This window comes from Cygnus atratus, chromosome 17 (genome assembly GCF_013377495.2).
Source record: "Cygnus atratus isolate AKBS03 ecotype Queensland, Australia chromosome 17, CAtr_DNAZoo_HiC_assembly, whole genome shotgun sequence".
Taxonomy (NCBI): Eukaryota; Metazoa; Chordata; class Aves; order Anseriformes; family Anatidae; genus Cygnus; species Cygnus atratus.
Genome location: NC_066378.1, coordinates 6,824,803 through 6,841,426, shown reverse-complemented (window position 1 = coordinate 6,841,426; position 16,624 = coordinate 6,824,803). Strand labels below are relative to the sequence as shown.

The 16,624-nt window shown below is 48.7% G+C and overlaps 2 protein-coding genes across 9 annotated transcripts in view; both read right to left on the bottom strand.

The window, feature by feature from the left end:
- Positions 1 to 6,578: 6,578 nt before the first annotated feature.
- GP1BB (glycoprotein Ib platelet subunit beta) lies at positions 6,579 to 9,407 on the bottom strand. Its single transcript, XM_050714301.1, has 2 exons — positions 8,862 to 9,407; positions 6,579 to 8,167 (listed from the first exon to the last, which is right to left on the bottom strand). The coding sequence occupies exon 2, from the start codon at positions 8,080 to 8,082 to the stop codon at positions 7,489 to 7,491; it is 594 nt and encodes a 197-aa protein (XP_050570258.1). The 5' UTR covers positions 8,083 to 8,167; positions 8,862 to 9,407; the 3' UTR covers positions 6,579 to 7,488.
- Positions 9,408 to 14,887: 5,480 nt separating this feature from the next.
- Positions 14,888 to 16,624, bottom strand: part of SEPTIN5 (septin 5) — a 40,468-nt gene continuing 38,731 nt past the window's right edge. For all 8 annotated transcript variants that reach the window (XM_050714300.1, XM_050714299.1, XM_050714298.1 and 5 more), the window contains exons 10-11: positions 15,890 to 15,992; positions 14,888 to 15,282 (exon numbers count right to left, since the gene is read on the bottom strand). In XM_050714300.1, the coding sequence (XP_050570257.1) occupies positions 15,226 to 15,282; positions 15,890 to 15,992 (160 nt within the window). In that variant the 3' untranslated portion in view covers positions 14,888 to 15,225. The remainder of the gene's footprint in view (positions 15,283 to 15,889; positions 15,993 to 16,624) is intronic.

The window sequence follows — 16,624 nt, the reverse complement described above, 5'->3', positions numbered from 1 at the left end:
GGCAGAGCACAGCACCTAACAGCACCGTGCTCAGCATCACACAGCCCAAGGAGCCCTCGCCCCAGCCCTTGGGGGCTGCACCCTGCGCCCAGCGAGGGGAGCCCAAGGCCCTCGGCTGTGCTAAGGCCAAGCCCCCTGGGCTGGGTCAGCCTCCAGGGCCCCTGCCCGCTCCGCTCCCCTCGGATGCTGCCTCCTGCCCTGCCCTCTTCCCCCAGCAAAAGCTGCTGTGTGATGGGCACTCAGCTGCTCCCCAGCAGGGGAGATGTTCCCTCCCTGACTGCTATTTCCTTTGAAATAGGAGGAACACGGTGGGTCCTGCACTCCCAGTGTGTCAACCCATGCAGCTCAGCACCTCCAGGGGTGCTGGGACTCGTTCCAAGACCTGTGGATGGATTGCTGTGGTTAATAAATTCTCAGCATCTGAGCAGCAAAAGCCCTCTGCTTTCCAGGGGAGCAACCCAAAATGCCGTCAGGCCTGCGCTGCTTCCATCAGGCAGATCCACGTGCACAACAAAATAAAGCTGTGACACAGGCCGGATCCAGCCTCCTTCAGAAATGTTAACTCCATGGAGATTAATGCTCCAGGTGGGACCACAAGCCACAGCTCCTCAACAGCAGCAGCCCACCAGGCCCTGGGGTCACTGGCAGTCCCACCAGGAGAGATCATTTACCCCATCCTCAACTTCCTCTTCCTCTGCTGTCTTGCCAGGCACAAGAGAACACCCCTCAGCTGACAGACCCTCCCCACTGCACCAGGTAAAATGCTGGTGGACCCATACACTGAATTATTATTTTCATCAGAACCCACCAAATTGTCAAGATGAAGGAACAATTGGTAGAAGTACCTATTTTTAAAACAGGGGACCAAAAAGCCTGTGGAATTGTTTAATGTCTGTTTCCTAGTTCACAAGTATTGAAGCTCCTCCTCCCCCACCCTTTTACGGTGGGAAACATCCCAGATAATTTCCCAATTCCCATTTCACAATTTCCCATCCCTGGGAACACAGAGTGCCTGGCACGTGGGGCCTGCAGACACCTACAGATAGAGGCAAGGCAAGGCAGGAATGTGGAAACCCACAGACAAGCGGTGATTACAATTACATGCAATTTTTTCCACAAGAAAGCTAGTTAACCGCTGGAACGAGGCTAGGGGGTACGCTGCCCAATTTTCATCCCAATTTCCTCTCATTTTGACAGCACTTGTACGCTTTTGGCGGTTTTAGAAATACTTGCCCTACTGTACGTAACTAATGTCACACTACCAACACGTGCATAACCAAGTGCCCTCACCCCCCAGCTGGGCCTTCCCATGTTGGATCTCACCACAAGCCATCACAGCAGTTTGTGAGCAGGGCCTAGCACACCTCTTCAGCACCCTCCGAAGGCTCGGGAAATCCTGGCTTTGTTGAAGTCAGTGGCAGCACAGAGCAGGGCTAGGATTTCACTCCCTAGTTCCCCTGTCTTTGAGTTAGATATATTTTCAGCAGCTGCATCTTCACATCATTTTTCCCCTGCACACTTAGGACAAAAACCTGTTCATTGCAACACATAGCAGCTTGCCCGAAGAGTGACTTGACTTCTCGCACAGTGTGACCGTCACCACACATTTCAAACTGTGCTGCATTTCATGCAAAGCCTTCTCTCAGATCCGCACTGCTGCATGATCTATTTTCAAATTACAGACAATGGACAGATGCAAAAAGCTCTACCTGAAGTACTATGGGAAATCACAGGGGGATTTGCAGACTGAGGTTCAGGTACATCACTGAGAGGGAATTTCCCTTCATTTAGGGGTAGAGAGCACAGAAAGCACAGCATTGCTTCTTGCACTTTTGCAGGTCTCAGGCAAAGAGGAAAGGAAGCAAAGGGAGCATTAAAACGTCATCCTTGACAGATAGTGGCACAGGGAATGAGAGGAGAGGAAGTGAACGAGCTCACCAGCGTCTTGCTTTCAAAGCCTTCTGCACTGGATAATGAAATTAATCACTGTGGTGGTTTTGGTGCAGTTTGGCCAGAAGAGTACCAAACACAGCAAAGTAGCAAGCTGTACTTTATGTACAACCTGAGAAATGCTGACAGCACTTGGAAGGGTGGGGAAGAGCAGGTACCAACAGAATAGGCAGCGGGGCTGAGGATGAGGCAAGAAGGATGATGACAGCATTGGTTTGAGAACAGCCAGCACAGGGTGGAGGCTTTGGACTGGACCTGGAGGGAGGTGTTACCAGGCAGAAAACCACGTACGGCTACACAGGGAAGTGGCCCTCCACTTCACAGGTTTGAATGCAGACACTCTTGCTGCAGCATCGGGTGATTTATGCAAACTCAATATGAAGCCCAATCCCAGTGACTGCCACTTTGTCTCACACCCCCTGGAACACAAAGACTTGGTGCTTTATCTCCCTTCTCTCTCCCTGCAAGAATCCGGGCAGCTGATCAAATATGAAGATTCACCCCAGAAAGGTACAAAATGGCCTGGGGAAAAGCCTTCATTTCACCAGCAGGTTCATTCACAGAGATCATGCCACAGCACATAAGGGGGCCATTGTTTCTGGAATAAAATCTCCAATTGAGCTCTCTACTTCGTCCATGATCAATGGGAGGGAATTAAAGTCTCATCCTGGGAAAAAAACTATTTTGCTAACACTGTGTTGAAAGATCAGGTAATGGAGATGGAGCAAGTGTGGGCACCTGCAGCACCTCTTGGTGAGTTTCAGAGTGATGGAGGTAAAAGCCCCTGCTGGATAAAGCTCACCGAATTCAGGCAGAGCTTTTCACAAGAGAGGCAACCAAACTGAGGGCTATTATTCACAACAGGCGATATCGGTGTCAAATGGTACTTCAGCCCAGGGAATCAACACTATGTCCATCACAGCCTTCACAACACGACACCTGCATTTCCCTGCCACAGTTTGTCTGGTATTTTGGAATGCCAACAAGAAAGGGGCTATTTCAACCAGTAGTCACGGGCTGAAAATGTGTCTGCTGCTTGGACACCACACCTGCCTCCGTCCTCTCCCTAGCCCACATCTCACATTGGTTTTGCTGATAAAAGCAAACAGGAGATTAAAAGCTATTTGCTGCCCTCTTCCGAGCAAACCCCGACTGCATGTCAATATGGGAATCATCTCGAGAAAGTCATTTATTCAGTGAGCAGAGCCCTCTCTCCATGCAAAAGAGATGACACTGTATGGCATCAAGCGGCTGTGACAGGGCAGCTTAGGAGCAACCAGCAGCTATGACAGACGGGGACGGCAGATCAATGTTACGCAGCCTAAACCGACAGTTATCCATAGAGGGCGTTCTTGGCGCATTGGTTTGTAGCTCTCGGCTTAACGCTGTGGTATGGGAATATAAAGAAACACCTCCCAGCGTATTCTGTTCCCATAGTCACAAACGTTTCAGAACTGAAGCAGACCATGAGGCACACAAAGAAATGAAAAACAAAAAAAAAAAAAAAGAGAGACTTGTATATTTAAAGAGGGTGATTTGGTGTTTTTGTTGTTAGTTGGTTTGGTTTGGACTGAAACCACTCAAATCTTTCGTCTTCCAGCAGAGCTCTATCATATCCTTCCATAGAATATATACCTTTATTTAGATATACAGTATGTATGAACGCATTAACTTCAAAAAGAACCTTAACACTGCAACCTGATGCTTTCAAAGCATTTGTTCAAGACAGCTAATCATTCATAGAAACCTATTAGAGTTTGTGCTCTCCATTCTTCTCCAAGTCTTAAAAAATAAAAAATAAATTAAAATAATAATAATAAAAATACTTGTGAGCCTGAGGGAGCCTCAGTTTTCATATGCAAATATACAAAAATGTAGAAGCCATTTCTAAACATATCTGAAATAGTTCTTCTCCCATGTACCCTAGGACAGATGAGATGTCCCACGATGTTGAATTACCACTGCTTTTTTTGGCACTCTCTCTGAGATGCCCTGCATACTTCAATCCTGAAGGGGAGTCAGGGTTTTGAAGAAGACCAGGTAGCCTCAAATTAATGACCATGAAAAATGTCTTTTGCAATTTGTAAGCAATGCAACAAATCCCAGACCAGGCTGCCACCAAGGCATCTATTAAATGATCCCATTTGGGCATACAGAAAGCACACAGCTGTGACTATGTGTGACTGGAATATGCCATTCTTCTACAGGACGTGCCTCCACAAGATCTTCAAGCACTGCTTAATTCCTGACTGTTGCACAGAATTGGTCTGTCTCAATGACCAAGCCCTGCAGTGAATGTTAGCAAATTGTTCGTGTGTACAAATGTGGTATTTTTATCCCACAAATGAGGGGCGCGGAAACTATCAAAGTCTATTTAAAACAACAGAGGTAATCCAGGTGTCACGTGAACCCAGTCAATTTGTAAACGCTTGCAGCAATCCTGAGGCAAAACATAAACCTTATTGCTGTAAGGAGAAGGGACTTAAAAACTGATTTTCTGTGGGATTTTTAATTAAAATTCTCTAGGCTCCAAAATCAGCTTGTTCTGCTTTCAGGACTTGTTTGCTCTACAAGCCATGTAAGAATCACCATGCAGATACCTAAAAACCAGCACATTGGAAACAAAGAACAGCCACTGCGTCACCTACCAGCCATTTAGTCCTTTCCTTAGGTAGTGCTGACCTGCTTTGTAGACATCTCAGGTTTACAGTTTTGCACCATGAAGGCTGCAAGCACATTTTGGTTCAGTTTCCCATTTTTTTTCAGCCAGTGTCTCTCAAAGAAAGACACTGCTTTGAAGCACCCTGAACTTTTGGCAATGCAGCAGCCTGTCCAGCAGGCCTGGCAGACCAACCCTGCATGCACAGGTGTTGGATTGGCTTTAATACCAGGAAAGAATTTGCAAGGAAGCTTTGCAACTATTTTTGCCCTATTTCAGCACTGTTTTTTCAGACCACTGTGCAGCCTTGGACAATCCCTTCCTTCAGCAGCAGCACAGCAGATCCTCCGCAGGGCAGTGGAGCAGGAAAGCATCTGTGACATGCAGCTTTCTAAGCCAGGAGAAGACAAGACGTGCAGGCTCTAGATTTATGGATTAGACATGCTGCCATGGCCTACAAATCACTCTGCGCTCAGTGCCATTCATTATCACATTGCTATGGCTGTTCACATTATTCACAGGTGCAAAAGATGCCAAAAAGGCTTTTTACCTTCCATGTGCCAAGACTTAATGATGCATAGTCAGGACACTGGGGCAAGTGAAACCGAAGTCAGCAATCATTCTGCCTTTGTGGGCACACCAAGTCCTGAAGGATTTCCAGAACCCCACAGCAGTGCTGACAGGCAGGCAGCTGAGCACTCACAGCGCCAGGATCGTGTCTGCTCCCAGTCCAGCCTCTCCCAGCACCTGAGCCCATTCCTGCAGCACTGTCAGTACCTGCCCACATGTACTATCAACATCCTCCAGCCCAGGTAAATTCAGCTGAAAATCTGCAGGCAAAACTGGGGATTCACCATGCCTCACTACCACGCTTGGCAGTGGCATTAGGCAAGCAAAGGTCTTTTTACATACTTTGTATGGATCAGAAAATAAAATGAACTTTGACAACAGGCACAAGGTAGCTAAAATAACTGCATAATTAACATTAAAAAAAAAAGAGAGAGAAGGGCTGGAAGGAAGACAATGGGTTGTGTGACTACTTTACAAATCTGCATCTTGATTCTGGGAAAAGGACAGCAGAGAACAAGCCAGGAAAATAGTCTTTCTATTCCTGTGGAAAGTTTGTTCCTCAGGGAAGTAATAATAATAATAATGCTAGCATACTTAAAACCCAGAGATTTGAAAGTGTCACGGGGCCTCACGGAGCATCGATTTGGGCATCTCCTCAGGGTTAGCCCCCCAGCAGAGATTTGTGTCTGCTGTGCCATGGTGGTCGCTGGTGATATTGATCAGTCCCCGGCAAGAGGTGCATTGGCTACAAAACCCATCAATGCCCAATCCCCAGAATTTAAAAAAAAACAAAAAAAACTGGAGTAGAACTCCTTCACCCAGCCAGGCAAATGGCGGCGCAGAGGGACACGGGAAGAGAGGAAAGGGCGGGAAGAGGCCACCATGTCACTCACCTCACCTCAGCTCCATCCGGCGTCGGCCTTCAGCTCTGGCCGCTCCTGGCTCCACCTTCCCGCCTCAGACTCCACCTTCACACCTGGCTACCAAGCGCGGGGGGTTGCCCGTCGCCATACGGCATGCTGTGGTGGCCCCGCGGCCAGCCCGGCTCCTTGCCGCCCTCCCCTCCTTCCTCCCCCTCACGGCTTTTCCCTCAGCAGCCCCCAACCTAAAGGTGCGAAGAGGCTGCCGGCGGCGCCCGTCCGGGCCGGCCAGGACCGCTAGGGGGCGGTAGCGGCCGTTAGGGGCCTTTAGGAGCCGTTAAGGAACCGTTAAGGAACCGTTAGGGCCGTTAAGAGCCGTTAACGACCGCCGAGGCTCGGCGCGAGGCGCCCCGTCCCTCAGCGCCGCGCGCGGCTGCCGCTTCCCGCCCTTTCCCGCCTCACGGTGCGGCGGCGCTGCAGAGCACGTGAAAAGATAATTTAAAAAAAAAGCCCCTTACAGCATCAGTCATCGTTGTTTTATTTCAGTTTTGCTTCGTTACAAAAAATATCTGAGGCATAATAACCGGCAGTGGGCACGTTAATGGGTTCTGCAGCTGGAGGCCCCAACAAGCATGTCTCTGTGGGGACAGGGGCAGCGCCAACATGGTCCCGAGGAGCCTCTGGTGCCACAGCTCCGGGCCTGGGGGGGATTTCTCAGGAACACTGGGGCCCACTCTGACTCAGGGCAGCTGAAGTCAGCATTAACACTAGCAGTAGATTAAAAAGAATGAAGATGGGGTAAACGGGTAGGCTATTAAACGTTCCCCCTCTCTCCCACAGAAGAATAAAACATACGCATGAGGCAAGAAGAAGGCAAGAAAAAACATCCTTTCTGTTTAACTGATGGAAAACTGAGGCAGGAGAAGACTTAAGTCGCTTGTCCAGAGTTACCAAAGCATTCAGTGGTAGCACCAAGGAAAGCGTATTTCTCTGTTGTCCTAGTCCAGTATCCAGTTCACCATCCACCTCTGTCCTGGCCTGACCCAGTGCAACCACAAGCATCGTGGAAAGCACAGCTGAAATACACTAGCACAGGAGGGACCAAGCGCTGCAGCCCCTAAAAGCTTGTGAGCCATTTGAGTCAGTTCTGGTTGCTGTACTTTATGGTTTCCATAGTCTACCAAACCAGATTTACTTCCAGTTCAGAAAAGCAATGAAGATCATGCTGAAGAGTTAAAAAAAAAACAAACAAACAAAAAAAAAACATTAAGAAGCAAAAGATCTGCTCTTTGGAAACACAGCAAGTGCCTGATCAGTTCCAAGTCCTGCTCTGGACTGCAGTCAGGATCAGATGCTGCACAAAACGGTCCCCTCTGGGTATCACAACCCACGTGGCTTTGGCATAGCAACATCCAAGGGGGACAGGGACGCTCACTCTGCTGATGTCAATCACTGTTGTAGGGGCCAGGTATCTGCATGCTGGTGTAGATCTTGGGTGGTACTCCGGGCTTCAGCAGTCATTCTCCGAAATCTCCTCAGGTAGAGAATGATGAAGATGACCAAGATAGCCTGGACTAAAAGGAGAATGAACAAAAAGAGCTGAGAGAGGAGAGCCAGGGTGCAGTACCAGTGCTGGCACGTGGAAATGATCTCGTCTTCTGTCAGATAAGCGATGATCCGGTCCTGAAGGTGAGCTGGGGAAGCACATCTCACATCCCTGTAAAAGGTCCGGTTCTGCTGCCACTGGAGCCAGGAGCGCAAATAGAGGATGTCACAGTTGCATTCCCAAGGGTTGCCCTGCAAGTGGACTGTCTGGAGGTTCTTTAGGTTGTCAAAGAGCCCATTGGGAATAGAGGTGAGACTATTGTAAGCAAGGTTGATAATTTCAGCTGATGGCCGGAAAGCAACGGGTAGTTTTGTTACAGTTAGGCTTTTTGACGTGCAGTCAATAATGTTGGTGGCACATTTGCATGGCAGAGGGCATGTAGGTATCACAAGTGGGAGGAAGCCAAGGAAGGGCAAGAAGAGAATCCCTCTGTTCATCTTCACCTGCAAACACTCCCCCACTGAGAGTGGGTGAGGTGGAGATCAGGCAAGTAGACACCACAGACTTTTGGACTACAAAGATCTGAAAAGAACAGAGTTAAAAAAGGTGTTGTGAAAAATCTTGGTCTTTCATTACAAGAAAGGCAATACTCCTGGTCTTTCCAAACATGAGCTTGGGCAGAGATATGAGCAGATGAATGCTGGGAGGCTTAGTTGCAGCCATCAAATTTTCACTAGTCCTCAGAAGCATACAAGAGCTGCTGGTACTTTCAGCATTACTACAGAACAATTTACAGGGAAGCCAAGAAAATTCATGTCAGGAAGTAAAAAAATAGAATATGAAACTGCTCATGCCTTATCATAGTACTGAATTACATCTGTAACCAAAACTGTTGTAAACTGCAAGAGGAGATTCAGAAATAAATTTACTGTTACTACAAGTAAAAAAATACTCTTTCCAGTTTTGAATAGACACGATAAAACAGTCCGCAGGCAACAGAGAGGGTGCTGACCACTGAGAGGAGGTCTGTGGAGCTTTTCACACTAGACATTGCTCCTGCAGATGCATAATCTGAAGCTGTGACCATGCTGGGAGACAGTTCATTGACCCATGTCTTTGTATTGCAGTCTCATGCCATCACTGAACACAGCCCGCTATAACTTCTTTAAGAGAATACTACACGTGCCTGCAATGAGGCACTGTTTTTTCATGCAATCTGTCGAAGGAAAGAAGGAAAGAAGGAAAGAAAGGGCAGAAGGGAGCTTTGTTGACTTACCAAGGCAGATCAATCCTTGCTTTCTTGCTGGCTTTACAACACAAGAGAAAAGTCTTAAGACAGTCCAGTCAGTGCAGGAGTGTTTGCAGCTGCATAGCTGAACCCCCGAATAATCCCCTTGCAGCTGGCTCACAAGATAAGGGTCAGGCTCATCCCAGGGACACCTCCCATATGAGGCCTTCCTGCAAGTTCGCTGCATGTCACCGGAAGCCGAGCCTTCATTGAGCAAGTCTTCCAAGAAATGGGAGCTGGCACTGCTTGCAAAAATGCGTTTGCTGGCAGAGATGCTGACAGCACCGATAACTCTGATTCTGTGCCCACGTGCTCTAGGTAACAAGTAGACCAGCAGTGCAATGCATTCAAGTATGCTGAGGATGATAACAGCAAAATATACTGCCCAAGTGTTTCCTTGTTATTCTTGTACAGGCAAAATATCTGCAGGGTGAAGACTTTGCCTTTCACCACTGTAAGTGGATGAGAAGGGCTTCCTCCACGTTATTTTCTCAGGTTTGAGCCTTTGGCTCTTGGAAATACAAAAGAGATAAAGCACAGCTGTTAGCACTTGCCCACTTAACAGTCAGCCAACAAAGTCACAGACCCTTTGAGGAATCCTCTTGTGGGTCCAAGTGCTCTGCTTTGTCCTCTGGCCCTTTGGAACAAGGCAATTTAATTTCCTATGTTGAGCACCTCAGGGCTCACAATAAGCATCTTGTATGTGCCGAGTTAGCCTCAGAGCCATGTAGAGCAACAACAAATCTATGCAGAGAATCTGCTCAGAAATTCCAGTCCTGGCTGCTCCAAATGCTAGCTGTTCAGCCTTGCTCCTGTGCAGTTTGGTGAGGGGGAAGAACCCTTCCCCTCCCTTCACTCTGGAGGAAGTTTGGGCACTGGAATAAGAGAGGATCACGCTGAATCTAGCAGCGTTTCTGTAGAGAGCCATGGAATTTGTGGACCTTATAGAGCTCAGAATCAGCTGGAATGTGATAACAACTCTGGGCGATGCCTTATGATAATTTCCATAAGCTTAAATATATCAATTTTATGTAAGTTTCACAAACTTCCTGAAATTATTCCTCTTTGCAGTAAGCTAGAGAAGCACACTTTACCTGCAGCTTTTTATCCCTGAATAGCACTAGGATGAGAACTAAAGGAGAGAAAATACCTGCAAGAGGAAGCACCTCGTTTTCGTTTAGTCCAGAGTCACTTCCTCTGCATGACATCCCTTTTCTCCACCATTTTTTCTGGCCTTTTCTTTTAAAGATGATTCACTGTGAATAGAGCCAGGGTACGTACACCTCATGCATAGAACCAAGCAGGCCAGACAAGGAGACAAAGGAGGACACCATTCTAACAGAAACATCACCAAGTCTCAACTGCAAAGTAGTAACTCAAAACGTACTTCAACATGGAAGGTGATGTTACTGGTTTGTTCTACAGTCCGTGAGCACCGTGGCCTTTGGTTTCCCATCTCATCAGGAAGACTATATTTGGCAGAGTGGTGAGCCCTAGCACTTTGCAGTGTGCTGTCCCTGAGGTTTCTCTTGAAGCAGTGAAACGCGTCTACTCCTAATAAGCACTGGAAAGTCTGCTGAAAGAAATGGATTTCCAGAGACCTCATTGCTGTCAGTGGTTGAGCCAAGGAAAAAGATCCACCATGTTCTTGCATCCTTTCTTGATTATTAGAGGTAAAATACAACTCTTAGCATTTCACTGTCTACGCCAAAATAAAGTTGGTTGGTTCCACAGGAAGGACAACAGACCGGGGAACACTGTTCCAAGGGACTGGTCTTTTGATAGCTAAGCGACTTGGCAGCTTTCAACAAGTGAAGCTTGCATTTACTGAGAAAAATTGACCACATCCTTCATTCAGAATTTGCATCACACACATACTTGAACAGATAAGTCCAAGGGTCAAAAATATTCTCAGGAAATGTAGGCATAATTTTGTCTTCTTGAGGTCATCACACCTTCACAGACATTTTCTGCAATGGGCCTGACTCCAGACATTAGCTATGCTACAGGCTAAGGCCACCCGAACTACATTGTGAAACTGTTACCCCACTGAACCCAACTCTCCATTGCCTTGCAGCGTGCACACAGTACTCAGCATAACGTGGGGGAACTCTGGTGGTTCAGAGCAAAAACAGTGAACAGCCTGAATGTGCTGATGTTAGGAGAATTTAGGGTGTAAACAAAAGCGGAATGTGGCCCTAACCATGGGAGAATCTCTTTGTGATGCTCTAAAACAATTAAGCTTTACACTTCTAGTAGGTTGGAGCAGATCATTCCAGTCGTTTCACTGTGGCAGGCAGGCGGAGTGGCAAAGGGATCTTGGGCTAACAAACTAACCCATTTTTTCCTGCTTTATGCTTGGGAGCAGCCTTAATACAGCAGGGTAAGTTTGCCCAGCCACAGCCACATCTCATTTATTTGGGTGGTACTTTATTCACAGGCAGATGTTCAGGCCAGGTGTGGCATGGAGCTAATCTAGAGCCAGACCCAGCCTGGCTATGCACACAGCAGACAGCAGTGATTCTTTGGCTACTTACAAAGTGGATTTCCTGGGATTGGATCCTGCCCAGCTGCTCATTGCTGATTTAGACACCACTCCTAGGGGAAGCTTAAAGACAGAAGAACTTCAGGATCATCTTGTCTAACTTCTGACATAAACACAGTCCAGAAATCCCATGCCTGCCTGGAGCCTGCTCTGATGGAACTGGATAAAAGGACAGACAGTTTTGCCCTCTCCTGTCCATAACGTATCACCAATGCTGCTGAAGGGGACTGAAAAATCAAACAGAAAGAGGTTGGTTTTTTGAATGTATTTATTTCACTGATCAATTCAGGTAGTAAACATTATTAATAATAATAACAATAATAATCATTTAATAAAATGGATATGTTTTAAAAGGTTTCATTTTTCTTTGTTCACAATGACAAAATGTTCAAACAGAAATTTACAAAAAAATATATATTATAATAACCCAACAGACAGACGGGAAACAAAGAGCTTAGGAATGGAGTTGGGGGTGAGGAAGTCACATGGTAGGAGCAAGCCAGTGTTAAAGCACAGCTGGGGTTGTGAGGAAGAGCAGGGAACACCATTGCACAGCACGAAACATGGGACCCCCTCCTTCTCTGGGGGGAGGCATGCGGGGAGGCAGCAGGAAGCTCCACACAGGCAGGACCAGCACAGCAGCAGCACACAAGGAGTTCATGCCACAGCTCCCTCCCTAGTCAGGCACAAGGTCTGAGACGTACCAACAACCCCAGCTGCAGCCCAGGACAGACAGCTCTGCGGAGCGGGACGCAGCCCCTGCACTGACTAGCTCGGCAGGGCAAAGCTTGGCAGAGGCGTGGGAATGGGCCTGGGAGCGCAGGGGTCGCACATGAGACTGCGGAGGGTTTGTGTGAGGGGAGGTGTTAGACTACCTTCCTATCCCCACTTCTCGCTGCCAAAGCCAAATGGCTGAGCTGCATTTGTTCGGGAGTCTCTTCTTGGCTTACTGTGCAGCCCAATGCAACAATACAAAACATTCATCCTTTTATAAACTGTTGTCACCTTCCAGGCCAGAGTCTGGATCCCTAGTGCCCCAAAAAGTCAGTCCCTAATCCCTTGCCAGGCAGCCCCCCAACTCTGATGCTCTGGGCAGGGAACCTCTGACATAGGGATGTGCATTTCAACAGTACCCCTGCCCCTCTGTAGAAGTTGTGTCTCTAGTGCCTCACTCCTATGCATTTTGAATAAGTGCAGCTCAAGCCATCTTCTGCAGCTGGTAGTTGAAGACTTCAGCTCTGTAAAGAACAGAGCTGACGCTATCAACTTGATCTAGAAGCCATATGCACTGAGCTGATGGAGACTTCCTCACCCAGAAGGACAAGGCAGATACACACTCAGCAATCCTGCCTGCCTGCGACCAGAGTACCCTGTGCTCTCACCAGCACGCAGCACAGGATAAAAGCTGTCTGCCCTCTTATGTCCATGCTAAATGGTAAAGGTCTGCTTTTTTTTCTGAGAGTTAATCTGTTTGAAAGAGGAACATCTTTACCTGAATAGTGCTCATCTGCAACAGAACATCCTCCTAACAGACAAAACTCATGTAAGAAAAGAGAGGGGACAGGTACTGCAAGCTGTTTCCAGTTACACTACCACGGATAAAGTTGAGAACTCAGCAGTCCTCCTGCTTCCAACAGCAGCAAAGCAGCTCTAGGAAACCTGGAGGAAGCTCCTACCTCAGGTCACTCTGTCGCTGAGGCAAGCGCATTGCAGAAAGAAAGGCTGTATTTCCTCCTTAAGCACCTGGCCCTGGCATGTTACTGAAGACAGGCTGAGCCCTTTCCTTCTCCTAGGCTGGCACTGTCAAATGTCACTTATAAGCCTGATACAGGGGAGAAGGAAAAAAAAAAATGTTGGGACAGAATAGCTGCCTTCACCCTTGCCCTGCTGAGCTCATCCCCAGTGCCCCTGCTCCACTTCTCACCCCTCTGAGGCAGCAGAAGGGCACTTAGGAGAGGTTTGCCTTGGACGCTGCTCTTGCCCAGCTTGCACATTTCTGTCAGTGGGCTTTCACCCTTGCTTTGTCTTTCCACACCGTGTCAGGGTGTCTCCCCTGCCCCTACAGCCCATGTTCTAGTTGAACAGAGGTTCTGTACAGAGAATAACCTGAACCTGCCAGCCTCTGCACCTCCTAGACAAGCCCTGATCAGGGCTCTAAAGCCCCACAGGGGGAATCAGATAAACACAGCACCTAACAACAGTTACGGGGCTTGGCTATTCCTGGCCAATGCTGCCTCCTGCCCAGGGAGGTCTGCTGGGGAAAGCCTGAGATGGAGGAGCTGATACAAACAGGGAAGGGAGACAGGGAAATCAGGCTGGCAGCCAAAGGAGCAGAAGGGTCCAGCCCATGGCAGCGCTCCCTGGAGTTGGAGGGAAGAGCCAAATGTCTCTCACTCCAGCAGCCCTTGATTCTCTGCACACACGGCAGCGTTACTGGTGAGTCCTGCCCTGTCAGGCACATCACACTCCAGGGCTCTCCTCTGGCTGGACTGGAAGTTAAAAATACTGCAGGAAGCAGAAACAGGACAGAAGCTGCTACCAAAAAAGCGCTCTTATCTCTGCCCAGCAGATCCACCAGCTTTCCCAGCACTGAGACAGGAAGAGAGCGGGGCTGGGGAGGGGGAGAAGGGCTGAGTCTCAGGGGAAGGGCAGGGGAGGAAGCACCAAGTCTGCTGGGCTGTGCTCAGCCCAGTGCAGTGACACTCCTGTACCTGCCACACTGACCCACAGCAGCTCTCCACGGCCCCCTGCCACCCCTGGCTCCCTGCAGTGGTCTGCCTGGCCAGGCAGCTTGCAGACCTCTGGTACGAGCCTTCAGAAACTGCCCCTTTCCTCAGGAGAAGCTCAGAGTGACCAGAGCTAAACCATGAGATAGCCTCACCCAGCCACTGTAGCGCCCTGCTGTAGTGCTTCTGTCAGCCCCTCCAGCCTGCCATGGGAGGAGAGCACGGCTGGCAGGCTGGGGAGGTGTTCGCTCCCATCATTGCTGGTAATCCTCAGTAACTCATCCTCTCTGCCAGAAAGACACAACCGAGGGCAGTGGAAGCTGTTTTCTTCTAACCAGCCCCTTGACAGACTCAGTTCCTTGCCACTCAGTGCAAAGTTCTGGAGTTCGTAGGAAAAACAAACCCGGCCATCCAACCAACTGAAGGCAAACCTGATAACCCAGGCAGGAAACCAGACAACCAGCAGGCCCCCTGGGCAGGTCAGTGCACAGAGAACCCCCCAGTCCCTGCTCTCTGGTCCAGAGGTGGCCCCTGGCAGCACAGGTTGAACTCCCAGGAGGGAAGATCTGCCTTTACAACACTTGTGCTGGCCCTGGACAAGGGGAGTGGGGAAGGGGGCACAGCACCTCAGGTGGGAGTAAACATCTACGTGCATCGACACAGATATTCTTCAAGTTCGTACACCAGAGAAACCAGGACTTTAAATACCAGAGCATTCCCAAACAAGAGATTAGTACATGGGAAACGGAGACCTGTTTCTTTTCTTTTTTTTCCCCTTTTTAAGATGCCTTAAGAGACTTCCCAGGCTAGTTCCTTTTGAAAAAAAAACAAAACGAGAAAAAAAGAAAAGAAAGAATAATAAAAAAAGAAATACACATCAGTAAACAGTTAAGTGAACAGCCTTCTCCACAACCCAGCTGACCGCAAAGCCAGCATTGCTGCTAATAAATTAGAGGGTGCAGGTGCAGCTCTTGCCCACAAGTCTTTATACAATGGGAAACCTCTTTTTAAACGTCCACAGCTCTTGCCAGACTTCGGTTGGTCGCTGAGGGATTCCCTTTGCCCTCCAAGTACCTGCATCTCACTGATCCTGCATCTGCTGCTGCATCTTCTGCAGCATTTCTTGCATCCGCCGTAGCTGCATGAGACAGAAAAGAGACGATCAAAGATGGATCTGCTGGGGCTGGTGATCTGCACTGGGGGCTGGCATCATGAAATGAGTTTCTGGTTCCCGCCGCCCCCAACCACAGCCAGCAGGTGACAAGTCTATCAAGCCTAGCAGGACAGCTGGGCAGGGAGCCCAGTACATCCCATCTGCACCACACAAAGCCACAGGGCCAAGCCTCAGGCTCTCCATCATGCCTCTGACAGCCAGGCGCCTCCAGCCACAGTGGCTGACCAAGACAGAGGTCCTGGACAAAGAGGCTCACCCTGAGTGGTGCTGATTAACAGCGTAACAGGCATGGGGGTGACGGGGTAGTCCCTTAGGGGTGACAAAGGGATTTCTCAGAGAAGACTAATTCCTGCCTGAGCACAGAAGCATCAATGTCTGGGGTGGTACAGAGCCACGCTTCCCTGACAGGGGAAGGTGGGCACAACATCCAAATCCTGCCCTCCACACCAGGAGGAGCCCACAATGGTGGGAGGCAGGAGTGGGAAGCCCCAGGACAGCCTCTGTGGGGCAATCCTGGAGAATCAGATTTCAGCTCCAATATTAAGGCAGCCCAGGCAGAAATGGGTCTCACCTCCTCGTCCTTCATTTTGATCAGCTTCTCTGTCTCAGTGTCCGGTGTTGGGAGAGGCAGGATAGGAATTGGGCTTTCTATCCTGTTGTCCTGAGTCAGCTTGCTGGAGAGACAGAGAGAGGAAAGAAACAGTCAGTTATGCTTCAGGCTGTCCGGCTTTGGTGTCACCACAGGATGGCATGATGGCAGACCTGCCAGCAATGTGGCAGCATGCACCCAGCCACGTGGAAGGGCTATGGGGGCAATCTAGCACATAGGTGTAGGATGCACTTGGAGAAAACCCAAACCAGGATTACACCAAGAAAAAAAACAGGCAGAAAGAGCTGGCAATTCTGACCACTTTACGTAACAGCATTGGAAAATTTAGCAGGGACATTTACAGCCAATTTCTATCTAACTATCAGCATCTCTAAGCCACTACATGCACACCATGTTGTGGTGTTTTTTTGTTTGTTTTTAAGGAAAATAAAACCAGAGGAGCAGCTTAACTGCTGCAAGTCTGATAACAAAGCCTGGTCCCTATACTCAAGAGGTGGGAGGCATGACAAAGTGCTGGCAGGGGACAGAGGAGGGAGGTGACTTTCTTCCAAAAGCTGGAGGAGCTCTCCATAGAAAAACTGGGAATTCAAGTTGCCACTTTCTGGCTTTCACCACTTGGAGTCACCATTTGCTCATTATTGAGTCAATTCCAGCTCTGGAATTTGTTATCTCCTCCCAAAAGTTTCTTCAGAGAAG